Consider the following 25,476-nt stretch of genomic DNA (forward strand, 5'->3'; position numbering starts at 1 on the left):
CCTACAAATTAAAATTTAGGTAAATGCTGAAGAGGGTGTGGAGAAAAAGGAACCCTCCTACACTGTTGGTGAGAATGTAAATTGGTGCAGCCACTATGGAGAACAGTATGGAGATTCCTTAAAAAACTAAAAATAGAGTTACCATATGATCCAGTGATCCTACTCCTGGGCATATATCCAGAGAAAACTATAATTCGAAAAGATACATGCACCCCAAAGTTCATTGGCTATTTACAACAGCCAAGACATGGAAGCAACTAAATGTCCATCGAAAGATGAATGGATAAAGAAGATGTGGTACATATATATGATGGAATACTACTCAGCCATAAAAAAGAATGAAATAATGCCATCTGCAGAAACATGGATGGACCTAGAGATTATGATACTAAGTGAAGTAAGAGAGAGAAAGACAAATATCATATGATATCACTTATATGTGGAATCTTAAAAAAGGATTCAAATGAACTTATTACAAAACAGAAATAGACTCACAGACATAAAAAACAAACCTATGGTTACCAAAGGGAAAAGGTGGGAGAGGGATTAATTAGGAGTTTGGGATTAAAATATACATATTACTATATATAACATAGATAACCAACAAGGACCTACTGTATAGTACAGTGAACTATATTCAATATCTTGTAATAACCTATAATGTAAAAGAATCTAAAAAAGTGTATATATATATATATATATATATATATATATGAATCACTTTGCTGTACACCTGAAACTAACACAACATTGTAAATCAACTATATGACAATAAAATTTTTTTTAAAATGCAGTAGTACAACCACTATGAGATGGGGTAGGAAGTGAGGGGCATGTAGCCCACAGCACGCTGACTCTCAGGGAGGCCGAAGAGCAAGGGGATAAGGGCTGCGCTGAAGACATGAGTTAGAATCTGGACTCCACTGACTAACTCCTGGGAATGTTATTCTAAGCTGCAAACTATTAAATGGGAAGAATAATAGCTCTACCTCATAAGGCTGATGTGAGCATTAAGTTATTTATTGCATATAAAGATTTTTGCACTGTGTTAAAACAGTAATGCTTATTGCCATTAGTATGAAAAAAAAAGATTTCACAGTCTGTGTAAGTATTTCAAACATAGCGGGGACTTTTTAAGGGGCTGCTCAAGAAGCAGTTGAGTCTCAGAGCTAGATCAGTTCTCAGAATGACATATTATGCAGTGGTGTTAACAGGTAGAGCAAGTTCTAAGGCAGTTTATGAAAATTATTCTACCATATAAAATTGAATTAATAGCTTCACCAAGGTTTTCTTCTGTAGCTTCAGGCAAGCAGACTAAATTCTGTTCTCCAGTTGGGACTGGTGGAGGGATGTTTAACTGAATAAATATTCTGGTAACAGAACAGTCACATTTCAAGGTGCACACATCACCAACTTCTAAGGAAAGCATACACAAATATTTTTAAATGACACCAAAGGTACTTCAGTTTTTTATAAGTCTTCAGAAGATGCTTCGAGCTCTTGAATTACCAGAAGACCATCAGGTTGAACCTCAGTTTTCCTCACATGGCCAGAATTCAGAGACATGCCAGTTGGTGACAATTTCTGATTAACTGATTGTTAGTGAGGAGTGTTTAGAGTTTTCTTTCTGATGATATGGCTCTAGTTTGGATGAGCTCTGAACTCCCCCCTGCTCCATACTCCTGCCTAGTATCTTTCTCCTTTCACTATTGGAAAGAATCAGCCATAATAATAACTCTCTGAAATCTGTTTAATTACATACCTTAAAGTGTAAACAGCTATTTACCAATACCTGCCCTTGTAACATAATGGATTAGATGAAAACTTGTAAAATACACTCAGTCTCAATTATCTCCACTGCTCAGAACTTGGAATAATTAAAGTCGATGACATTATCTGTAAACATCTTTAGAATCTTATTTTACCTTCAATCTTCCCAGCCACCAAAACCTTTTACAAGAGCTATTAATAAAAAGGAAAAGAGACTACTGCATTCTCCTCTTTCTGCTCTTACATAACCTCTGATCCAGTCTCAACAAGCAAAGAAATGAGAGAAAGATGAGCAAGAGAGGGGAGCAAAAAAGATCAAAGTGCTCAGGTAATACCAAATGGGTTAATTAAAGCTGGGAAATGGAAGTGCTCTTGGTTGCACTTTCCTCTTTGGCTCCTGGTGCTTTTTATTTTACTTTCATGGGAATGAGTTTGCACAAAGACTAAGTACACCTCCTACAATGGATATGTTCTCTAAGCCTCAGGACATGGAGAAGGAAACTACGTACAAGAAATGATTTGGGGGAAAAGGCACAATGGTGTCCGATGTTGATGAATTTTTTTTTTTTTAATAAATTTATTTATTTATTTTTGGCTGAGTTGGGTCTTTGTTGCTGCGCTCAGGCTTTCTCTAGTTGCGGCGAGTCGGGGCTACTCTTTTTTGCGGTGTGCGGGTTTGTCATTGCGGTGGCTTCTCTCATTTTGGAGCACGGGCTCTAGGCGCACGGGCTTCAGTAGCTGAGGCTCATGGGCTCTAGAGCGCAGGCTCGGTAGTTGTGGCTCACGGGATCTACAGAGCAAGCTCAGTAGTCATGGTGCACGGGCTTAGTTGCTCCGTGGCATGTGGGAATCTTCCCAGATCAGGGATTGAACCCATGCCCCCTGCATTGGCAGGCGTATTCTTAACTGCTGTGCCACCAGGGAAGCCCTTGATGAATGGTTTTACAGTTTCAATTCTTCTGAAATTCATGTTCAAGTCATGTCAGTATCTGGGACAACCCTTCAGATACAGGCAGCCTGAAAAGTGCTGCATTCAGCCAACTGCAAATACCTGGTACCCAACACCTCTATACAAAGCTGGGGCATTAGCTACAATTCCAAATACAAATAACTATAAAAGTAGTTAGCTAGTGGGAACCTGCTATATACCACAGGGAGCTCAGCTCAGTGCTCTGTGATGACCTAGATGGGTGGGATGGGAAGGGGAGGGAGGTCCAAGAGGGAGGAGATATATGTATACATACAGCTGATTCACTTCGCTGTACAGCAGAAACTAGCACAACGTTGTAAAGCAATTATACTCCAATAAAAAAAAAAAGAACCCACCAAATGTATTGACCAAATATTTTATAGTACTGATATCAGCTCTATTAAATTAGTAACTTTTTGTATAGAAAGCCTTTCTTGGTCCCTCAGTCTAAAGTAGGTCCCGCCCCATATAAGAGAAAGACCAAAGAGATGGTTCTTCTGAGAGCCCATCATATAGAAAAGAGACCTAAGAGGAAAGCTGTGTGCAGAGATCCAGGAGATATTTCAGATGTACTGCCTTTAAAAAAATGTCAGGATATATCAGAAGATCACAGTCTGAATACCCACATTCAAAAGATAGAGCAAAAGATACACGCTACTATATATAAAATAGATAAAGGAGCCCTGAACCAAGATGGCGGAGGAGAAGGACATGCTCTCACTCCCTCTTGCAAGAACACCAGAATCACAACTAACTGCTGAACAGTCATTGACAGGAAGACACTGGAACTCACCAAAAAAGATACCCTACATCCAAAGACAAAGGAGGAGCCATAATGAGATGGTAGGAGGGGTTCAATCACAATAAAATCAAATCCCATAACTGCTGGGTGGGTGACTCACAGACTGGAGAACACTTATACCACAGAAGTCCACCCACTGGAGTGAAGGTTCTGAGCCCCACATCAGGCTTCTGAACCTGGGGGTCCAGCAACAGGAGGAGGAATTCCTAGAGAATCAGACTTTGAAGGCTCGCGGGATTTGACTGCAAGATGCTGACAGGACTGGGGGAAACAGAGACTCCACTCTTGGAGGGCACACACAAAGTAGTGTGCGCATCAGGACCCAGGGGAAGCAGCAGTGATCCCATAGGAGACTGAACCAGACCTACCTGCTAGTGTTGGAGGGTCTCCTGCAGAGGCGGGGGGTGGCTGTGTCTCACCGTGAGGACAAGGACACTGGCAGCAGAAGTTCTGGAAAGTACTCCTTGGCGTGAGCCCTCCCAGAGTCCCCCATTAGCCCCACCAAAGAGCCCGGAGAGGCTCCAGTGTTGGGTTGCCTCAGGCCAAACAACTGACAGCGAGGGAAGCAAGCCCAACCCATCAGCAGTCAAGCAGATTAAAGTTTTACTGAGCTCTGCCCACCAGACCAACAGCCAGCTCTACCCACCACCAGTCCCTCCCATCAGGAAACTGGCACAAGACTCTCAAATAGCCTCATCCACCAGAGGGCAGACAGCAGAAGCAAGAAGAACTACAATCCTGCAGCCTGTGGAACAAAAACCACATTCACAGAAAGATAGACAAGATGAAAAGGCAGAGGGCTACGTACCAGATGAAGGAACAAGATAAAACCCCAGAAAAACAACTAAATGAAATGGAGATAGGCAACCTTCCAGAAAAAGAATTAAGAATAACGATGGTGAAGATGGCCCAGGACCTTGGAAAAAGAATGGAGGCAAAGATTGAGAAGATGCAAGAAATGTTTAACAAAGACCTAGAAGAAGAATGAAAGCACAAACAGAGATGAGCAATACAATAACTGAAATGAAAACTACACTAGAAGGAATCACTAGCAGAATATCTGAGGCAGAAGAACGGATAAGTGACCTGGAAGACAGAATGGTGGAATTCACTGCTGCGGAACAGAATAAAGAAAAAAGAATGAAAAGAAATGAAGACTGGCTAAGAGACCTCTGGGAAAACATTAAATGCAACAACATTCACATTATAAGGGTCCCAGAAGGAGAAGAGAGAGAGAAAAGAAAAGAAGAAAATATGTTAAAAGATTATACTCGAAAACTTCCCTAACATGGGAAAGGAAATAGCCACCCAAGTCTAGGAAGCGCAGAGAGTTCCAGGCAGGATAAACCCAAGGAGAAACACACCGAGACACATAGTAATCAAACCGACAAAAATTAAGGACAAAGAAAAGTTATTAAAAGCAACAAGGGAAAAACAAAAAATAATATACAAGGGAACTCCCATAAGGTTAATAGCTGATTTCTCAGCAGAAACTCTACAAGCCAGAAGGGAGTGGCACGATATATTTAAAGTGATGAAAGGGAAGAACCTACAACCAAGATTACTCTACCCAGAAAGGATATCATTCAGATTCGATGGAGAAATCAAAACCTTTACAGACAAGCAAAAGCTAAGAGAATTCAGCACCACCAAACCAGCTCCACAACAAATGCTAAAGGAACTTCTCTAAGTGAGAAACACAAAAGAAGAAAAGGACCTACAAAACACAAAAGAAGGAAAGGACCTACAAAAACAAACCCAAAACAATTAAGAAAATGGTCATAGGAACATACATATCGATAATTACCTTAAACGTGAATGGATTAAGTGCTCCAACCAAAAGACACAGGCTTGCTGAATGGATACAAAAACAAGACCCATATACATGCTGTCTGCAAGAGACCCACATCAGACCCAAGGACACATACAGACTGAAAGTGAGGGGATGGAAAAAGATATTCTATGCAAATGGAAATCAAAAGAAAGCTGGAGTAGCTATACTCATATCAGATAAAATAGACGTTAAAGAATGTTACAAGAGACAAGGAAGGAAACTACATAATGATCAAGGGATCCAAGAAGAAGAAATAACAATTATAAATACATATGCACCTCAATACATAAGGCAACTGCTAACAGCTATAAAAGAGGAAATCAACAGTAACACAATAACAGTGGGGGACTTAACACCTCGCTTACACCAATGGACAGATCATCCAAAATGAAAATAAATAAGGAAACAGAAGATTTAAATGATTCAATAGACCAGAGAGATTTAACTGATATTTATAGGACATTCCATCCAAACACAGCAGATTACACTTTCTTCTCAAGTGCACATGGAACATTTTCCAGGATAGATCACATCTTGGGTCACAAATCAAGCCTCAGTAAATTTAAGAAAATTGAAATCATATCAAGCATCTTTTCTGACCACAACGCTATGAGATTAGAAATGAATTACAGGGAAAAAAATGTAAAAAACACAAACACATGGAGGCTAAACAATACATTACTAAATAACCAAGAGATCACTGAAGAAATCAAAGAGGAAATCAAAAAATACCTAGAAACAAATGACAAAGAAAACACGACGATCCAAAACCTATGGGATGCAGCAAAAACAGTTCTAAGAGGGAAGTTTATAGCTATACAAGCCTACCTCAAGAAACAAGAAACATCTCAAATAAACAATCTAACCTTACACCTAAAGGAACTAGAGAAAGAAGAACAAACAAAACCCAAAGTTAGTAGAAGGAAAGAAATCATAAAGATCAGAGCAGAAATAAATGAAATAGAAACAAAGAAAACAATAGCAAAGATCAAGAAAACTAAAAGCTGGTTCTTTGAGAAGATAAACAAAATTGATAAACCATTTGCCAGACTCATCAAGAAAAAGAGGGAGAGGACTCAAATCAATAAAATTAGACATGAAAAAGGAGAAGTTACAACAGACACTGCAGAGATACAGAGCATCCTAAGAGACTACTACAAGCAACTCTATGCCAATAAAATGGACAACCTGGAAGAAATGGACAAATTCTTAGAAAGGTATAACCTTCCAAGACTGAACCAGGAAGAAATAGAAAATATGAACAGACCAATCACAAGTCATGAAGTTGAACCTGTGATTAAAAATCTTCCAACAAACAGAAGTCCAGGACCAGATGGCTTCACAGGTGAATTCTATCAAACATTTAGAGAAGAGCTAACACCCATCCTTCTCAAACTCTTCCAAAAAATTGCAGAGGAAGGAACACTCCCAAACCCATCCTATGAGGTCACCTTCATCCAGATACCAAATCCAGACAAAGATACTACAAAAAAGAAAATTACAGACCAATATCACTGATGAATATAGATGCAAAAATCCTCAACAAAATACTAGCAAACAGAATCCAGCAACACATTAAAAGGATCATACACCATGATCAAGTGGGATTTTTCCCAGGGATGCAAGGATTCTTCAATATACGCAAATCAATCAATGTGATACACCATATTTACAAATTGAAGAATAAAAACCATATGGTCATCTCAATAGATGCAGAAAAAGCTTTTGACAAAATTCAACACCCATTTATGATAAAAACTCTCCAGAAAGTGGGCATAGAGGGAACCTACCTCAACATAATAAAGGCCATATATGACAGACCCACAGCAAACATCATTCTGAATGGTAAAAACCTGAAAGCATTTCCTCTATGATCAGGAACAAGACAAGGATGTCCATTCTCACCACTATTATTCAACATAGTTTTGGAAGTCCTAGCCACAGCAATCAGAGAAGAAAAAGAAATAACAGGAATACAAATTGGAAAAGAAGTAAAACTGTCACTGTTTGCAGATGACATGATACTATACATAGAGAATCCTAAAGATGCCACCAGAAAACTGCTAGAGCTAATCAATGAATTTGGTAAAGTTGCAGGATACAAAATTAACGCAAAGAAATATATTGTATTCCTATAAACTAATGATGAAAAATCTGAAAGAGAAATTAAGGTAACACTCCCATTTACCATTGCAACACAAAGAATAAAATACCTAGGAATAAACCTACCTAGGGAGACAAAAGACCTGTAGGCAGAAAACTGTAAGACACTGATGAAAAAAATTAAAGATGATACAAACAGATGGAGAGATATACCATGGTATTGGATTGGAAGAATCAACATTGTGAAAATGACTATACTACCCAAAGCAATCTACAGATTCAATGCAATCCCTATCAAACTACCAATGGCATTTTTTACAGAACTAGAACCAAAAATTTCACAATTGTATGGAAATACAAAAGACCCCGAATAGCCAAAGCAGCCTTGAGGGAAAAAAGCAGAGCTAGAGGAATCAGACTCCCTGACTTCAGACTATACTACAAAGCTACAGTAATCAAGACAATATGGTGCTGGCACAAAAACAGAAATATAGATCAATGGAACAAGATAGAAAGCCCAGAGATAAACCCATGCACCTATGGTCAACTAATCTATGACAAAGGAGGCAAGGATATACAATGGAGAAAAGACAGTCTCTTCAATAAGTGGTGCTGGGAAAACTGGACAGCTACATGTAAAAGAATGAAAGTAGAACACTCCCTAACACCGTACAGAAAAATAAACTCAAAATGGATTAGAGACCTAAATGTAAGACCGGACACTATAAAACTCTTAGAGGAAAACATAGGAAGAACACTCTTTGACATAAATCACAGCAAGATCTCTTTTGATCCACCTCCTAGAGTACAGGAAATAAAAACAAAAATAAACAAATGGGACCTAATGAAACTTCAAAGTTTTTGCACAGCAAAGGAAACCATAAACAAGACGAAAAGACAACCCTCAGAATGGGAGAAAATATTTGCAATCAACGGACAAAGGATTAATTTCCAAAATATATAAACAGCTCATTCAGCTCAATATTAAAAAAAAAAAAACCCAATCCAAAAATGGGCAGAAGACCTAAATAGACATTTCTCCAAAGAAGACATACAGGTGGCCAAGAAGCACATGAAAAGCTCTATAATTATCACTAATTATTAGAGAAATGCAAATCAAAACTACAATGAGGTATCACCTCACACCAGTTAGAATGGGCATCATCAGAAAATCTACAAACAACAAATGCTAGAGAGGGTGTGGAGAAAAGGGAACCCTCTTGCACTGTTGGTGGGAATGTAAATTGATACAGCCACTATGGAGAACAGTATGGAGGTTCCTTAAAAAACTAAAAATAGAATTACCATATGATCCAGCAATCCCACTACTGGGCATGTACCCAGAGAAAACCATAATTCAAAAAGCCACATGCACCCCAATGTTCATTGCAGCATTGTTTACAATAGCCAGGTCATGGAAGCAACCTAAATGCCCATCGACAGATGAATGGATAAAGAAGATGTGGCACATATATACAATGGAATATTACTCAGCCATAAAAAGGAACGAAATTGGGTCATTTGTTGAGACGTGGATGGATCTAGAGACTGTCATACAGAGTGAAGTAAGTCAGAAAGAGGAAAACGAATATTATATATTAACGCATATATGTGGAACCTAGAAAAATGGTACAGATGAATCGGTTTGCAGGGCAGAAATAGAGACACAGATGTAGAGAACAAACGTATGGACACCAAGGGGGGAAAGCGGCAGGGGTGGTGGGGGTGGTGGGATGAGTTGGGAGATTGGGATTGACATGTATACACTGATGTGTATAAAATTGATGACTAATAAGAACCTGGTGTATAAAAACAAATAAAATTTTAAAAATAATAATAAAAAAATAAAATAAGATTAGGACTAAAAAAAATAAAATAAAATAGATGAACAACAAGGACCTACTGTATAGCACATGGAACTATATTCAATATCTTGTAATAAACTGTAATGGGAAAGAATCTGAAAAATAAAAAATATATATGTAAAAACATAATAATAATAAAAAAGTAAAGTAGGTCCCCCACTCCTCCTCCTTAGTCTCCTGTCCTTTTGCTTCAAGGCACTGATCATGTATTTATTTGAATATTTATTTGTACATTGTCTGCCTATCCACTAGACTGTAAGCACTGTTAAGACAGGGAACCAAGTCTGTTTCGTTTGCCATTACAAATTCAGATATTTTCCAGCATGATACAGAATAGGCTCTCAATATTCAATAAAATGAGTGAAAGAATGAATGAATGGGCAAATGCATGGGTGCTGGAATTCAGTCCTGGCCACTAACTTCTGATGTGACCTAGTGAAGTCACTCCCCTCTACCACAAGTTCTTTTCCCTCTACACAGCCTTAATTTCCTCTGCAGTATCCCAGGATGGGACTTCATACTTTTTAAAAAATCATCTCTCCAGACCACATGATATTAAAGGTCTCATCTGACTGCAAGAGCCTATGATTCTACCTCTGCTTTAAGGAGGTTCAAGATCTCAACGTTGGATAGATGTTACAGATCCTGAATACAGCAGGAGAAACCAAGTAGTGGGAACAGCTGTTACACACATCTATGAAGGCCTGCTCTATGCCAGGTACCAGGCTGGGCATTTTACATGTGTTCTCTCACTCACTCCTCAAGCAACCCTGCAGTATGGACATTCTTAACTCTGTTTTGCAGATTTGCAGGTTGACGTGCAGAAAAGTTAAACATCTTGCCCACTGCTTCACAGCTACCTAAAGTTCATGGCCATCAGCATCACTGAGTACCCACCATGCTGGGTATTATCAGCACACAGACCCAGTCTCCTAGGAGCTTGGAGTCTCTTGGAGAAAAGAACAAAAGAGAAAACTTGTGTTTTCTCTACTCATTGTAAGAAGAACGTAGATGAGTGATCTTGGACCTGAGTGAGGCAAGGACTTTATGAGTCAGAGAAGAGCAGAAGGCAGATATCAATGGGACCCTAAAGTGTTTGGGAACCAGGGAGAGTGTTGATGGGCGTGGAAGGTTGAGAAGCGGCAGAGTAAGAAAGAAGTCAAGAAATGTGGATGAAAAACGGATTGAGTAGAACTTTAAATATCTGGACTTCATTCTTTTTTTTTTTTTTTAATAAATTTATTTTATTTATTTTTCTTTGGCTGAATTGGGTCTTTGTTGCTGCAGGCTGGCTTTCTCTAGTTGCGGTGAGCGGGGGCTACTCTTCGTTGAGGTGCACGGGCTTCTCTTTGTGGTGCCTTCTCTTGTTGCGGAGCACGGGCTCTAGGCATGCGGGTTTCAGTAGTTGTGGCTCGCAGACTCTAGAGCGCAGGCTCAGTAGTTGTGGTGCACGGGCTTAGTTGCTCCACGGCATGTGGGATCTTCCCGGACCAGGGCTCGAACCCGTGTCCCCTGCATTCGCAGGCGGATTCTTAACCACTGCGCCACCAGGGAAGCCCTGGACTTCATTCTTTAAATCATCAGGAACCAACGTCCTGGTTTTGGATGTGCTGGTAGTTTAACTCGCGTACCTCCTCATCTAGGAGCCTTCCCTGAACCCCTGAGACCAGGTGCCTCGCCTGTGTTTGCATGGGCGACCTGTGTTCACCCCTTTCCTAGCACTGACGATACCTTATTATACCTGCCTCTTCATTTGTGTGGTGAGAGGAAAACATTCTCCCTTTAAACAAGAGCTAAGCGAAGCCACTGGGGAAGTGGAACAATTCATACCAGCCAAGGGAGGGCTTTGTTTAAGAAATAGCTGGGCGTCTCCTTGAATACAGAAGGTGAGGCACTCCAGGGCCTAAAGAGAGAGCGAGACTCTCCTGTTTTCCAGTACTGATCTGACCTGCTTTTCCCTATGGCTGCCCTCCCCCGAGGCTGGGAGAAACTGGGGAGACCTTTGGAGACAGAAGAGCTGCTTGCTGAGGGGCTATGTCCCCAGAGCCCTCCTTAGCAGTGGCTCAGGGATTCTGAGCTTCGTGCTCCGGAACCTATAAATGTGGGTGCTCCACGCTTGTCACAGCTCATCGTTTTCCAAAAATGTCACAGTGATCCTTATATCCTTATTCTAAGCACAGTAAGTCAAATTAGTGAAAATCTCCTATTTCTACCAAATAAATATCCCCATTTCAATGGAGCAACACATTACCCAGATACATGACTGAATTAAATTTTGCTAGAACGCTGATCCTCATGTTGCAAGCTGTAAAATGTAAGCTGGTCACAAAGAAATGTTCAAAACTTTGCATTCAAATGTCACTCAGTGAGGTCAAGTAGACTTCTTATTACTGAACTTTGTTCCTGGTAAACAAGAAGTGGAAAGAAAAAAAGACCGTGAAATCAAGCAGTGGCTGACACCCTCCTGTGGGGTGCAACCCCCTTCACTTCAGCAAACGCTCACTAGTTTCTGACGGGTACAGGGTCTCATGCCAGGTACGTGAGGGATACGAGATACTTCATTCACTGAAGAAGCTTGTATTCCCCTGGAGTTACATCTTCTTTGAAGAATGCTAAAGAAATAAAATTTCTCCCAGTTCTTATGTGGAAATAGCTATGGGCCATTTAAGAGATAAATACAAATCTCTCTCTCCTGGAAAAACCCAAAGAAATATTTAGGACCATTAAAGCATCACAATTCTGGCTCTGACTTCAAATAAACTGGACAAATAAACCCTCCTTTCTCTGCATTTCTTATTTAGCAAAGCCTTTATACACCCTCTAAGAGCAAGTGAATTTCACATTTGCATCTTATTCCAAATGTGCTGGCATTTCACTAGATTTTTTAACTGTAGTTGGGCAGCACTGAACTGCCTGTTTGGGGATACAAAGCAGTATCTGCTCAGAGTTCCTAATTCTGGGTCCACATATACACACATATGAATGCACATATTTAGGATATCTATGATGAATATATTTTTGCTGGGATGAGGAGGGGAAAAAACCAGAGACATGCCAGGTCAGTATCCAGTAACACCACTAGATCTCATTTAATGAGTGCTGACTATGTCTTAGGCACTTGCATTTATACCATATTTAATTCTCAGAGCACTAATAATAATTGCTAACATTTACTGAGCACTTTCTATTCGCCAGGCTTTATTTTAAGAGCGTGTATATATGTCAGCTTGTTTAACACTCTCATAGCCTTAAGTTGTGGCAGAGCTGGGATTCACACTCAGGCAGCTGGGCACCAGAGTCTAGGCCTGTAACTGCCTCCCAGTGAAGTGCTACTGCAACCCCATGTGCAAATGAGGACACTGGGGCTTGGAGGGTGGGCTAGCTGGCCCAAGGTCACACAGCCTGCAAATGATCAAGCTGGGCTCTCAAACTAGGTCATCTGTCTCCAGCTCCCAATCCTTTATGTCCTCATGGTATAATGGCCATGCTAGATTTATCTCTGAGGCATATGTGAGAAAGGAAAGCTTGGTGTTTGAGAAGCAGAGGTGGAGAAAAGTGGGAAATGTTTAAAGTATGAAGAGGTTGTTCTGAAAGTCCTTATAGATTGACTAACCACATAAGTTACTGTCTAAAGTTTTGAAAGTGAAATGGGTGCTGTTAATAATAATGCCAGGACAACAGGCGTAAACCAAGAGGTATGGTCACCACCAGAACTTTGATAAAATCATGCCCATATCTCCATGAATCACCTTATTAGTTGAAGTGAGTAAAAAGATGCATGGGGGAAAATAACCCACATACCACTTTTTCTAGGTTAGGGGATCCTTACAAGTAACAAAAGTATAAATCACCTTGATAAGCAAACGATGTTTTTTTAGTAGTCCTCTAAAACCTATTTCAATGTCACATCACAGGGCTTCCCTGGTGGCGCAGTGGTTGAGAATCTGCCTGCCAATGCAGGGGACACGGGTTCGAGCCCTGGTCTGGGAAGATCCCACATGCCGCGGAGCAACTAAGCCCGTGAGCCACAACTACTGAGCCTGCGCGTCTGGAGCCTGTGCTTCGCAACAAGAGAGGCCGCGATAGTGAGAGGCCCACGCACCGCGATGAAGAGTGGCCCCCGCTCGCCACAACTAGAGAAAGCCCTCACACAGAAACGAAGACCCAACACAGCCATAAATAAATAAATAAATAAATAAATAAATAAATAAATAAATAAAAATTTAAAAAAAAACAACAAAATCACATCACAGAGTAAGAAAACAAATTTTATTCAGGGAACTGAAATGATTGTCTGAAACCAGTTAATATTATTCACATCATATATTTGTCTAAAATACTTGAAAACAAATTAGATGTTTCAGACTCCTACAAAGATTTGTTAATTAGCATATAATAATTTCTCTCAATAATAAATGAGGGAAATTTAAAGCAACTTTACCCTGGTCTTCGCTCCTCATCCTTCTATTGCCTCACATGATGGCTTGTTTCACCTTAATTTCTTTGCTTCCGTTTTATAAATCCTGTAACGGCAAGTACCTACCATTGTAAGAAGTCTCTAGAGAGAAGTTAAAACTTTAAAAGTGGAAACAGATCCTCATTCGTTTTGCAAAATGCAAAGCTTCAAACATGGAAAGTTTCCAGGTTGTAGAATATCCTTCAGGGAAATGAATCCTCACAGCTCAACTCTGTTACTGGAAACTCAAAGGTGAAACAGAGAAGAGGGGCTAACTCCTAGGAGCTTAAGGAACAAAATAAGTCCTTACTCTGGCAGGCTGGGAGGGGCAAACTATGTCAGACTGTAGAAGGGAAAACTGTAGAAGAGGAGAAGTCCCACCAAGTCTTGAAAAAGCTGCAATAGAAAAAGTAATCACATGGTAAACTCCATGGCCTGCAGGTGTATCCCTGCTGCTGTGCTAGTATATTCATTACGACATGAATGTAGACTATCTCTTAACCGTCTATATTTATTTATTTTACAAGATTTTAGATTTATTATACTGGATGATACTTTTCCAGAACAGCATGTCTTCAAGAGGCATTGAAAAAAATATTTTTAGCAAGAATTATAATAGTTGTTGCAGGTAGTGGGAATACAGTGATGAAAAAGACATAAGCCTTACCCTTTAGAAGTTTACAATCTAGCGGGGAAGACAAGAAGTAAACAAGTGGACACACAAATAAATAAAGACTCTTAAACTCCATAACTAAATCTAATGGGAAAATAACATTCGTTTTGCTGGCATTCACGTTACAATCAACATTGCAGAAAAGCAGCTATTTTCTTCAAAGCTTAAAGTAACATAAAACCGTAGACGAGGAGCAATGGAATACATAATTTATGTACTAATAATTGTTTGTTAGTTCCCATAACCTTTTTTCTTTCAGCGTATTGGAAAGAGAAAGACGAGAAGCAAGAAAAATGGAAGAATGCTAATGTATTTCTTCATTTCGGCTTTTCTTTTACTAATTGGCCTTTATTTTTGCTGCCGTAGGCTCTTTTCCATACTCTGTATCTTTATGTTTATCTTTATATCATTTATATCTTTATATTATTGCAATATAAATTATAATAGCTAATACTTTAACCCCCATTATTCTCACAGAGTATGGAGGAAATGATGATTTTTAAAAAAATCTAGGCAATGTGGACTTATTTAAGAAAGACCATGGTATTGTTGATTAGTTTAAATGTGGAGGTCAGGCAGAAATATTCTAGTCTCTCCACTCAGCAATCTCTCTGTAAACACCCAAAGAGCTATTATCATCAACATTAACACAGATATTTCTTCTCTAGTTTGTTCCCCTTGTGAAAGGCATAAACATTTTTATTAAATATATGAGTGAAATTTCATAAGATTGGGTGTTTCTGAATATACGTACACAAGGATTTTTCCCCACCCTTTTAAAATAAGTTAAATATTTCTGTTTCCAAAGCTTTCCAAATACACACATCCTAACAAATTGGTTTGTGATGATATGAGACTAGGCAGCTTGCCCATAATTGAAGACATTTTGCCAACAAGTCACAGGCTGCCAAGAGAAGCGGTGACAGCGCTCTGAATATGAGTGTATGATCCCTATGTAAATACCCAGGCTTTCTGCCCTTTTCGAAGCAATGATTCAAGCCCATATGACTGGCAGATACCTTAATTAATCATGGCTCCTTGTGATGGCCATCCTTAAGGATGACTGCTATCTCAGCTCCGAGTTAATATTCATTTCCCACCCCATTCTTTGATGTGACCCATTTCTTTTTGTCATGACCACATTGTTCAGAACTGAGACACCAAGAAAATTTCATTTAAATTACAACTCATCTCTTTTGTGGTCCTTTCTGCAGAATTTATGTCAACAATGAATTTTCACTTTTCGCTAGCTGTTTTCTGCATTCGCAGTGTAAAGATATGCATATATTTTCTCTCTCAAACTGAGATGGCGTTATGACTTAAGAAAATCAAAGTTCTTTCAAAATTCATAATTAAAGACCAAAAATAAGAATCCTTGAAATGACAAAGAAATGGCAGGTTCTTCATACTGTATAATGGGGTTTGTTCCTCCTGAAAAGAAGGAAGTAAATCGCTACTCCTTTGGAACACTTTTTCAGGCTATTAAGGAGAGATCTCTTATGCTAGAGTAGTAATTTATTAAATGAATTCCTAGTGGCCTGAGAGACTTAATGCACCTACTAACAGGAGTACTTTGCTGCCTTCTCATTAATAGTTCTTGCCTAGTACATAAAGTTCATAAGAGGCAGCAGTTAGCCCATCACAGCTCTTAAGAGCAAAATCTTATTCTCTTTGGTGAGATTGATTATTGACTTTGGGGGCAAGTTTTCTGACTTAACAATCACTGGAAGAAGGGTTCATGCTATAACTCCATCAGCCTCATCCTTTCCTTCCTCCATTCCGTCTCATAATATTTACAGCTGCATTTGGAGTTATCTCTGTAAGTTGTCATTTGAAACTTTCAATGTTTAAAAATCCTCCACTGGCCTCCATCCCTCTCCATTAACAGATCCTCATCTAGTTGCCATGATATTCTCCAGATTCTTATATCACTATCAATGGTTCTCAACCTTTTGTACCAACACAACTCCCATAAATAAGAAAGGCTCACTCAAGTGGCTGGGGCATCAGAGGTTGGCGGCAAAGCATATAGAGTCAATGTGGATGGGTGCAATTTTTAGGACCCCACCCCCCCAAATTTTTTTTAATTAATTTATTTATTTATTTATTTTTAAATTTATGGTTGTGTTGGGTCTTCGTTTCTGTGCGAGGGCTTTCTCTAGTTGTGGCAAGCGGGGGCCACTCTTCATCGCGGTGCGCGGGCCTCTCACTGTCACGGCCTCTCTTGTTGCAGAGCACAGGCTCCAGACGCGCAGGCTCAGTAATTGTGGCTCACGGGCCCAGTTGCTCTGCGGCATGTGGGATCTTCACAGACCAGGGCTCGAACCCGTGTCCCCTGCATCGGCAGGCAGATTCTCAACCACTGCACCACCAGGGAAGCCCCCCCCCAATTTTTTTTTTTTTTGGCTGCGTTGGGTCTTCGTTGCTGTGTGCAGGCTTTCTCTAGTTGTGGCGAGCGGGGGCTACTCTTCGTAGCAGTGTGCAGGCTTCTCATTGCAGTGGCTTCTCTTGTTGTGGAGCATGGGCTCCAGGGCGTGCGGGCTCAGCAGTTGGGGCTCGCGGGCTCTAGAGTGCAGGCTTCAGTAGTTGTGGCACGTGGGCTCAGTAGTTGTGGCTCGCGGGCTCTAGAGCGCAGGCTCAGCAGCTGCAGCTCACGGGCTTAGTTGCTCCGCGGCATGTGGAATCTTCCCAGACCAGGGATTGAACCCACGTCCCCTGCATTGGCAGGCGGATTTTTAACCACTGTGCCACCAGGGAAGTCCCCCCACAAATACTTTTAATATAACCATATATTTATACATCCTTGATGATATAAAGAACCACTGATTTGCTACATCTATTTCTACCAGCAAGCTACTTTTGTGAAGTCAACGATTTTCTCTCATGCTCTTTTTCTCCTTTCTGTCACATTTTCTAATAAGGGTTTTATAACTGAAGCTGCCAAAGATAACACCCAAGTTACATTTTGCCAGGCACTCACAGGGCTAATCTAATTAGTTGCTTGAAACACTTAACAATAAATATGTGTCCTCATTTACTTACTCTAACAAGGTATGTTACACTAACGAAATATGTATATAATTGTAATTTATATAATAATTCATCAGTGATAAGACACTGTGTAGAATCAGGGGAACAAATGTCATCCAAAGCTATGTTCCCACACCGCCTGGCATGGCCCCTGGGCTTCTCATGCAGTAATAAGGAGAGGGGTGTGGGCCAGGAACTGGCCAGAGCAGCAGCTGTGAGGCCAGATCAGCTCTGGCTGGGCTGGAAAAGCAGGTGGAAGACTTGGGCTCTGGGCAGCTTCAGGCTAAGTGAGCCCTGCTTGAAACCAGTGCTGTGGTTTTTGGTATCTTAGGATAAGGAACATGAGTGGCAAAGAGTTAAAGAAGCAGTGTATCAAATTACAGAGATTAAAGAATTCCGTTATAAATCCAATATAATGTAAAGACAAATGACAGTTCTTTGAGAAACAAAAGGAAGTCCTTAGTCAAGAACATCTGAATGGTGTGCATGAACTCTCTATAAAAGTGTGTGAAACACTTAGGGGTTTTTTTTGGTGGGTTGTGTTTTAGTAATCATGGAAGTAATACATGCTCAGAGCTAATATTCATTAATAAAGGAAAAATCATAACAATGCCTATAATCATACCAATCAGAGATAAAAATTATTACATACTGCCATTTGACCTTCCAGTATTTTTCCTACATGGATAGACTATATAAATTTTTACTGAAATCCTATATGCTTCGGAGTATGTTAGAGCATTTTAAGGACTTTTTTTTAACTTGGCAGTACAATTGAACATTTTATCTTTATACATTTTAGAAACAGAAGAATAGTCCAGAGACATAGTTTTCATTTGTAAAAAAAAAAAAAAAATCAACTCATTTTTTTCTAATAAACTTCTTCCAGGTAACTTGCCAATTTTTGCAGGGTTTTTTAAAAATCCACTGTTTTACATAATTATCAGGTAACTCATTCTAGAGCAATGGAATCCTTCCATAAATTTCTCTTGCTCTTCATTTTACCACTCCTCGCGGAATGGCAATAGGTTACAGACTACTTTATGAGTAGATTTTCACTTCAGTATAGGGCTGATGGTTCCTGCATAAAAATTACCTATAACCTTCTGGATCTATCTTTCAAGTAGCTACGCATATGATTTAATATGCTGGCCCATAAATATTAGAGTCGGCTAAATATGTGGATCGTATATGTCAGCTCTCCCATAAATAATAATGTTATACTTTCTCTCTCAAAACAATTGGCTGCCACAATGACAACTGATTGTAGGAAAAACAAAGAGGGTTCCTTGTGATGGATCCTTAATAGGTTTTAAATAATAAAAATTACAACGTGATAAGCACAGAAGCATAGCAATTACATTTCCCTTGTTTAGAATGTAACCCAAATTCTCACATCAATTCCATGCTGTGTGTTTAAATTTTGGTTCACTGAGGCTTACTGATTAGACCAGATATATCTTGTAGTATTTCTTTCAATATCTAACTAACTGTGGTGTTGGACTGAGTAACTATTCCCTCCAGAGCCCTGATGTGGCATCTGGAGAAACAGCTGCTCTGTTTCATACTGGAGAAATATTCACGTAATGAAATGTTTATGTTTAAAACTAGATATGGATATTTTACATACAGTTTTTATGTAATGAAAAGGGTATGTTATTTTAAGAAATCATTAAGTATTTTAATGTTTAGTCATATTTTCATTTTGCATAATAAGACTTTCTCAGAAGCTGATGCCACCCAGATCCCAACTCGCCCCATCCGCCTGAAGCAACTGTGTTTTCTAGCACCTGGGAAGACAATGACGGCTTCAGCTGTGCACCAAAGCAGCCAGCCAGGCAGGCACCACAGACCCCTGTCTCACACAAACAGGCGCTTCTAACACTGGGCCTCTGGCTGCAGCGCTGATCCAATCCGAAGCATAGCTCACAGCTTTTAGGGCTCTGCACCTTAGAAACTCAAGGATGCGTTTTTGTAGAGTTTTTAAAATTAAAACCACACATTTGCAATACAAACTGCAGACAGGAAAACCCAAAACAATTATTGTGCTCGCTTCCAGCTTTTAACTTACTCAAGGGGGATACCTAGAGCTCCTCTTGATTTTATTTTATTTTTTAAATTTATTTATTATTTGATATTTATTTTTGGTTGCGTTGGGTCTTCATTGTTGCGTGCAGGCTTTCTCTAGTTGCAGCGAGCAGGGGTTACTCTTTGTTGCGGTGCGCGGGCTTCTCATTGCGGTGGCTTCTCTTGTTGTGGAGCACAGGCTCTAGGCACGCGGGTTTCAGTAGCTGTGGCTCGCAGGCTCAGTAGTTGTGGCTCACGGGCTTAGATGCTCTGCAGCATGTGGGATCTTCCCGGACTAGGGCTCGAACCCATGTCTCCTGCACTGGCAGGCGGATTCTTAACCACTTCGCCACCAGGGAAGTCCGAGCTCCTCTTGATTTTAGAGCCTCAGGACTGCTTGCTGCTGAGTCCTGCAGATGACAGTGAACCCGTCTCTTTCATAAACCCTAGACCAACTTCAGAAGCACAGCTGATTTGGATGGGGACTCTTTATGAGCATATTTCTATTAGGGTAAATATAAAGGTCACTTTAGGGATACAGAGAATCTTAGACAAAAAACTAGTTTTGGCAAAGCCAGCACTCAGACAGGACTTTCTCACCATCTACTGAGCCTTTTAATTCACCCGTGGCCACACCGGTCCTTTCCATCTTAGACTGAAAGTCACCCCTCTCTCTGCCTAAGGTTGATGTCTCCCCCTCCACCTGTTCCTGGACCCCAACCATCTCCCCTTCTCATGAGCCCCCTCCCTGGATGATCTGGTCACTTCCTTTCCCATATCACACCTTCAACCCCTCTCTATGGACCCCTCAGCTTGAGCCAACTCTAATCTACCTTTAGAACTAAACAAAACCAAATCCAAAGACCTCTCCACCCGTCTCACTTTCCCTCAGCTACAGCCATTCCAGCTCTCTCCCCATCACAACCAAACTTTTCCTGAGTAGTGGAACATACTTGCTGTCCTTGTTTTCTCACCTCCTACCCATCCCTCAAAGCTGTGTCACCCGTTCTCACTGGAGTCTCTACTTTACATGTCATGTGGCTTCATCTAATGGCACTTTTCAGTCCCTCCTTAACTGGACCTTTCCACAGCACATGACACTGTCAAATGTTCTTTTTCTTGAAACTGTCTCTCCTTTTGTCTTTGGTGACTGTCTTCTCTTGGTTGTTTCCTCCTACCTCGTTCAAAGCTGCTATTCTTCATCAATCACGTAAATACTGATGCTGTGGCTATGTGCTGTCTCTCGTCCTTTCCTTTTCTCACGGTGTCTGGGACATCTTATCTTTCCTGTGGCTTTAATTAGCATATGCCAATGACCCCCAGGCATTTATCTCCAGAACAGATCACTCTCCAGAAGTGCAGATATACATCCCCCATCCAACTGCACATCTCACCACAAAGACCTCGAACTCAACATGTCCAAACTGGAGCGCATCACCTCCCTGGCCCTGCTAATGGATTTCTTCTCTTGTGCACCCTTCGTGAATGAATGGCACCACACATGGAGTTGCCAGTCAGGTCATACGTGACCCCTCCCTCTCCTTCACCCCACATCCCTTAAAAACCAGGAGCCAGTGAAGAGGAACCATATCACTTTGCAGGGTACCATTTTGTCTAAACAGAACTACCTCTTCTCTCTTGCAATTCTTACCCTGAGGTAGCTTGTTTAGAAAAGAGAAGAAGAAAAAAAAACGTTCTTTTCCTTGGCTAGAGACTGGCAAGAGGTAGATTAAAATAAAAAGCCACAGCAGTGCTGTACCCCTGAGCTGGCATCTCTTTCCTGCCTGCTACTATGGTCGGAGGACCACATATAGACAAAGAGCAAACAGCAATGTCACTCTCCTGCTCCTCGATCTAGTTGAGAATTTTAAATTAAAAAAAAAAAAATCATAGATTGGCTGCAAAAATAATTCCAGGTACTTGAAAACTAGAAAAATTTGCCAGATACATGATTGTCAAGGAAGTAGAACACGGCATTGGACATTTTTTACAAACGTCTAGATCTACACTGTCTAATATGTTACTGCTAGCCACCTAAGGCTATTTAAATGTAAGTTAATTAAATTTAATTTAATTTAAAGTTGCATTCCTCAGTAGCACGAACCATAATCCGAACGCTCAGCAGTCACGTATGGCTAGTGGCTACTGTATTGAACGGTGCAGAATAAAACATTTCCATCATTGCAGAGAGTGCTATCTGACAGTGCTGACCCAGAAAAATATAATTACAGAAATGAGAACGGTAACTAAAACAAAGGGAGGTAAGATTGAATGAGAGGAAAAGGCCAGTGGCGGATCTGCTCTGTCAGGAGCTGCGCCTTTAGCCTGTATGGTATAAAGGTGGTGTCGACAAACAAGTAGGAGCAAGTCTCAGGGGAAGCCCAGGGAAGAGCTGCCTGTGACTTCATGGAATGATGGTGCTCACAAGACTAGCCTTTTGTTTGTTTGTTTTTCACACCATGTAGCATGCAGGATCTTAGCTCCCTGACCAGGAATTGAACCCGTGCCCCCTGCAGTGGAAGCGCGGAGTCTTAACCACTGGACCGCCAGGGAAGTCAAGACTAGCCTTAATATTAGCATCCTCTGGTTTCTTCTCAGATCACATCTCTTCCCTCCTGAGCGGCAGTTGTCAGACGCTCAGAAGAGCTGGCATGGATTTTAAGTGTACCAGTAATCTGCTGACAAGTATATATAAAGCAGCAGTTTGTGCATAATTAGCAATTTTATGCACTAGGCTCTTCCTATCATAACCACATTATCATGGATTTGCATTCTAATATGCCTTCTTGAGTTAAAGACGAAAGGAATAGCCACTAAATGACCCACACCTATATTTCTCTAGAAATACACTCTCCATGATGGCAGGATTTTGTCTAGTTTTCCCTAGCACTTAGAACAGTGCCTGGCATGAGTAAGGAATCAATACATATTTGTTGCATGAAAATACATTGTGCGTGTGAATGCCATCCAGCCGTACACCTCGAGAAAGAAAGTCTTGAAAAGACTCAGCCTACAAAATAAAACATGTCCTCTTAGTATAATATTTAAGGATCTGAGACCTGCTTCCAAGCTATGACAGACATATCTTCCTCTTATTCACCTATCTGTCCTAGGTTCCTAGGCTCCAGAGCCACTGGCCAACATCCTTTCCTCCACAAACACCACACACTTTCATCCCTTTAGTCCTCTGTTCATGCAGCTCCCCCATCTGGGAATCCCTCCCCACTTCACTCTTCTTCCAACCCCCCAATAATCAAAATCCTACCCACCTGTTAAGACTGTTCATCTAAATCATACACATCTCTTTACTTCTCATCATGTCCTAGGAATTTACTTGGCACTAGTGCCATTTTGTTTTGATGGCGTTTGAATCCTCTGCACACCATCTCCTCCTATACATAGTAAATCCTTTGTTCATTCTTCCTTGTGGTCCCCTCTGAGCCCAATGTGGTACCTGTGGGCATACTGCTCAATAAGTTCTCCTTAAACAGCATCGTTTAGGAAATGGGCCTTGGTTCATCACACAATCGTAACAGTACAGTTGTCAAATATGAAAATGAATTCTGATGACAACTGCTAACTAACATTTATTGGGCACTTACTATATGAATAGAACTACACAAATAGTTCATATAATCCTGACATAGGTGAGGTAACTTGCCCAAGGCCACATGGATTTAGGTGGCAGAAAGGAATTCAAACCCGCATCTAACTCTTTTCTTTCCACTGATTTTTGTGTTTTCTTTTCTTTGCACTGTGTTTTATCATCTGTAATAAGTGTGGATAGGTTTGATTTTTTCACTTTGAAGATACTACTCTTGATGCTATCTATAAAATATGAATGATTATTACCCACAAACGACTTTCAACCTCTGCCATATGTTTTTCCTGTGGACATTAACTCCAAAACGTTTGAAAGCATTTTTAACTACAGGATGTGGACTACAGCCTATTAATATTTATCACTCTCTATGTCTACTGTAACCTTTACCATCAAGGGGAAACTCATGCTTAACTTTTTTCTGTGACTAGATAATGCCTCAGAATTATTTTTGAATCACGCAAAAAATAAACTCATCCTTTATTGTGAAGAAATATTTATTCTCATGCAGTTTTTGTTTGTTTGTTTGTTTGTTTTTTGCTGCATCACACGGCACACAGGATCTTAGTTCCCCGACCAGGAATCAAACCCATGTCCCCTGCAGTGGACGTGTGGAGTCTTAATCACTGGACCACCAGAGAAGTCCCTCTCATGCAGTTTTTTAATAACTGATGTGAGTTAAAAGCTCCCTCAGTATCTCCAAGGTGAGCAGAGAGGTGCATTACCCAGTGCAGGTTACCCTCCTAACTTAAGGTCACTCTTCTTTTGGGAGGTGGGAATGAAAATGGGCATAGCATTTTAGCTGCTGAACATTATTTGCTGTTTATGAAGCCAGGTAAATTATACATAAGTAGACGCTAAACATTCTACTAACACCACAACTAAGCAGCAGAGTATCAAAATGATTAAACCTTAAGCAACTATTAATTAGAGTCAAAAAATCTAAAGGCAAGATTCAAAAACCTTATAAAGCAGAAGGGCAATAAACTTCTTCCGATGGGCAGTAAACTTAATTCACAGCACTTTCTTATCCTTCCTTATTCTGTCAGTTGTATGTAACTCCTTGAAGTAGGCTTTGTAAATGTCTTCCAACTTCTCCTCATTGTATGACACAGATGCTTTGCCTTATTCCTAACACTGCATTTAACGGACGTATTATGTTGATAGACTGGACTTTTTAAATAGTATACTCAATGTTAGAATATAGGCCTCATTGGTTTATTCTTTTCCAATTATTGGTTGAGATGACACTATGGTTTGTGTTATAAAAACACTAAACACTAGATTTATATATATATTTAGTTGCTACATGTTTTAAAACTCATTCATCAAAATCACATACAACCTAGCTATTTTCCTTACTACCAATAGCTATTTTGGTTTACATCAATGATGTCTCTGGAGATTTTAAATCTAAAAGAGATTTAATTTTTCATTCAAAAATCACTTTTTTTACCAACACTTTCCTCCCTCCAAAATCTAGGAAATGTGCCAAGATTTTCAGAAAATATATTTACTTATTCTTTGAATGTACTTGGAAGGAGATTAAAGCATAGAAAAATAAAAGCAGATGAATAGGACTTGTGGGCTGAAAGAGATATATTTGGTTCATTTTGTTGTCACTTCCAAGAAAGAGAGATAAAGAAGGAAGGAAAGAAGACAGGCTCAAAAACTTAAGGCAATGATTTTAATGTTTCCTAAAACTATGCCTTAATCAATTATATCTATCAAATTCTTGAATGGACTTCTTTGTCTTAATATGTATATAAATACTACCCTGTTTTGTATTTTGTTGGGGCATTGAAGTAATTTTCTAAAGGGAATATTTCTAATGCTAACACTGGGATTTTATCAAGATAGGAACTATTGGAAGTTATAGTTTGTTATGTATCTAACTGGATGATCATTGGTTCATTAAAAGTACAGAAGATATTAGGTTTTGTCACCCAAAGGTCCAATTAAAAAATATTTGGTCACTAAATTCCTTCAGTTTAGGCATCATGGAGAATATTCACAAACATTTAGAAATGTTTGGACTTCGGTATGAAGCTGCCTACTGGGTTTTCTGCGTAAAAAAAAGGATTGACGTGTACACACTGCTATATTTAAAATGTATAACCAGCAAGGACCTACTGTATAGCACAGGGAACTCTGCTCAATATTCTGGAATAACCTAAATGGGAAAAGAACTTGAAAAAGAATAGATACATGTATATGTATAACTGAATCACTTTGTTGTATACCTGAAACAAACACAACATTATTAACCAACTATACTCCAACATAAAATAAAAAGTTTAAAAAA

At 39.9% G+C, this 25,476-nt stretch overlaps 1 protein-coding gene across 1 annotated transcript in view; it reads right to left on the minus strand.

Moving 5' to 3' along the window:
- Positions 1-8,412: 8,412 nt before the first annotated feature.
- Positions 8,413-25,476, minus strand: part of SAMD5 (sterile alpha motif domain containing 5) — a 75,791-nt gene continuing 58,727 nt past the window's right edge. The window contains exon 2 of the mRNA XM_082405580.1: positions 8,413-11,747. Coding sequence (XP_082261706.1) covers positions 11,703-11,747 — 45 coding nt within the window. The 3' untranslated portion in view covers positions 8,413-11,702. The remainder of the gene's footprint in view (positions 11,748-25,476) is intronic.

Source organism: Balaenoptera borealis (genome assembly GCF_965194805.1).
Source record: "Balaenoptera borealis genome assembly, chromosome: 9".
Classification (NCBI taxonomy): domain Eukaryota; kingdom Metazoa; phylum Chordata; class Mammalia; order Artiodactyla; family Balaenopteridae; genus Balaenoptera; species Balaenoptera borealis.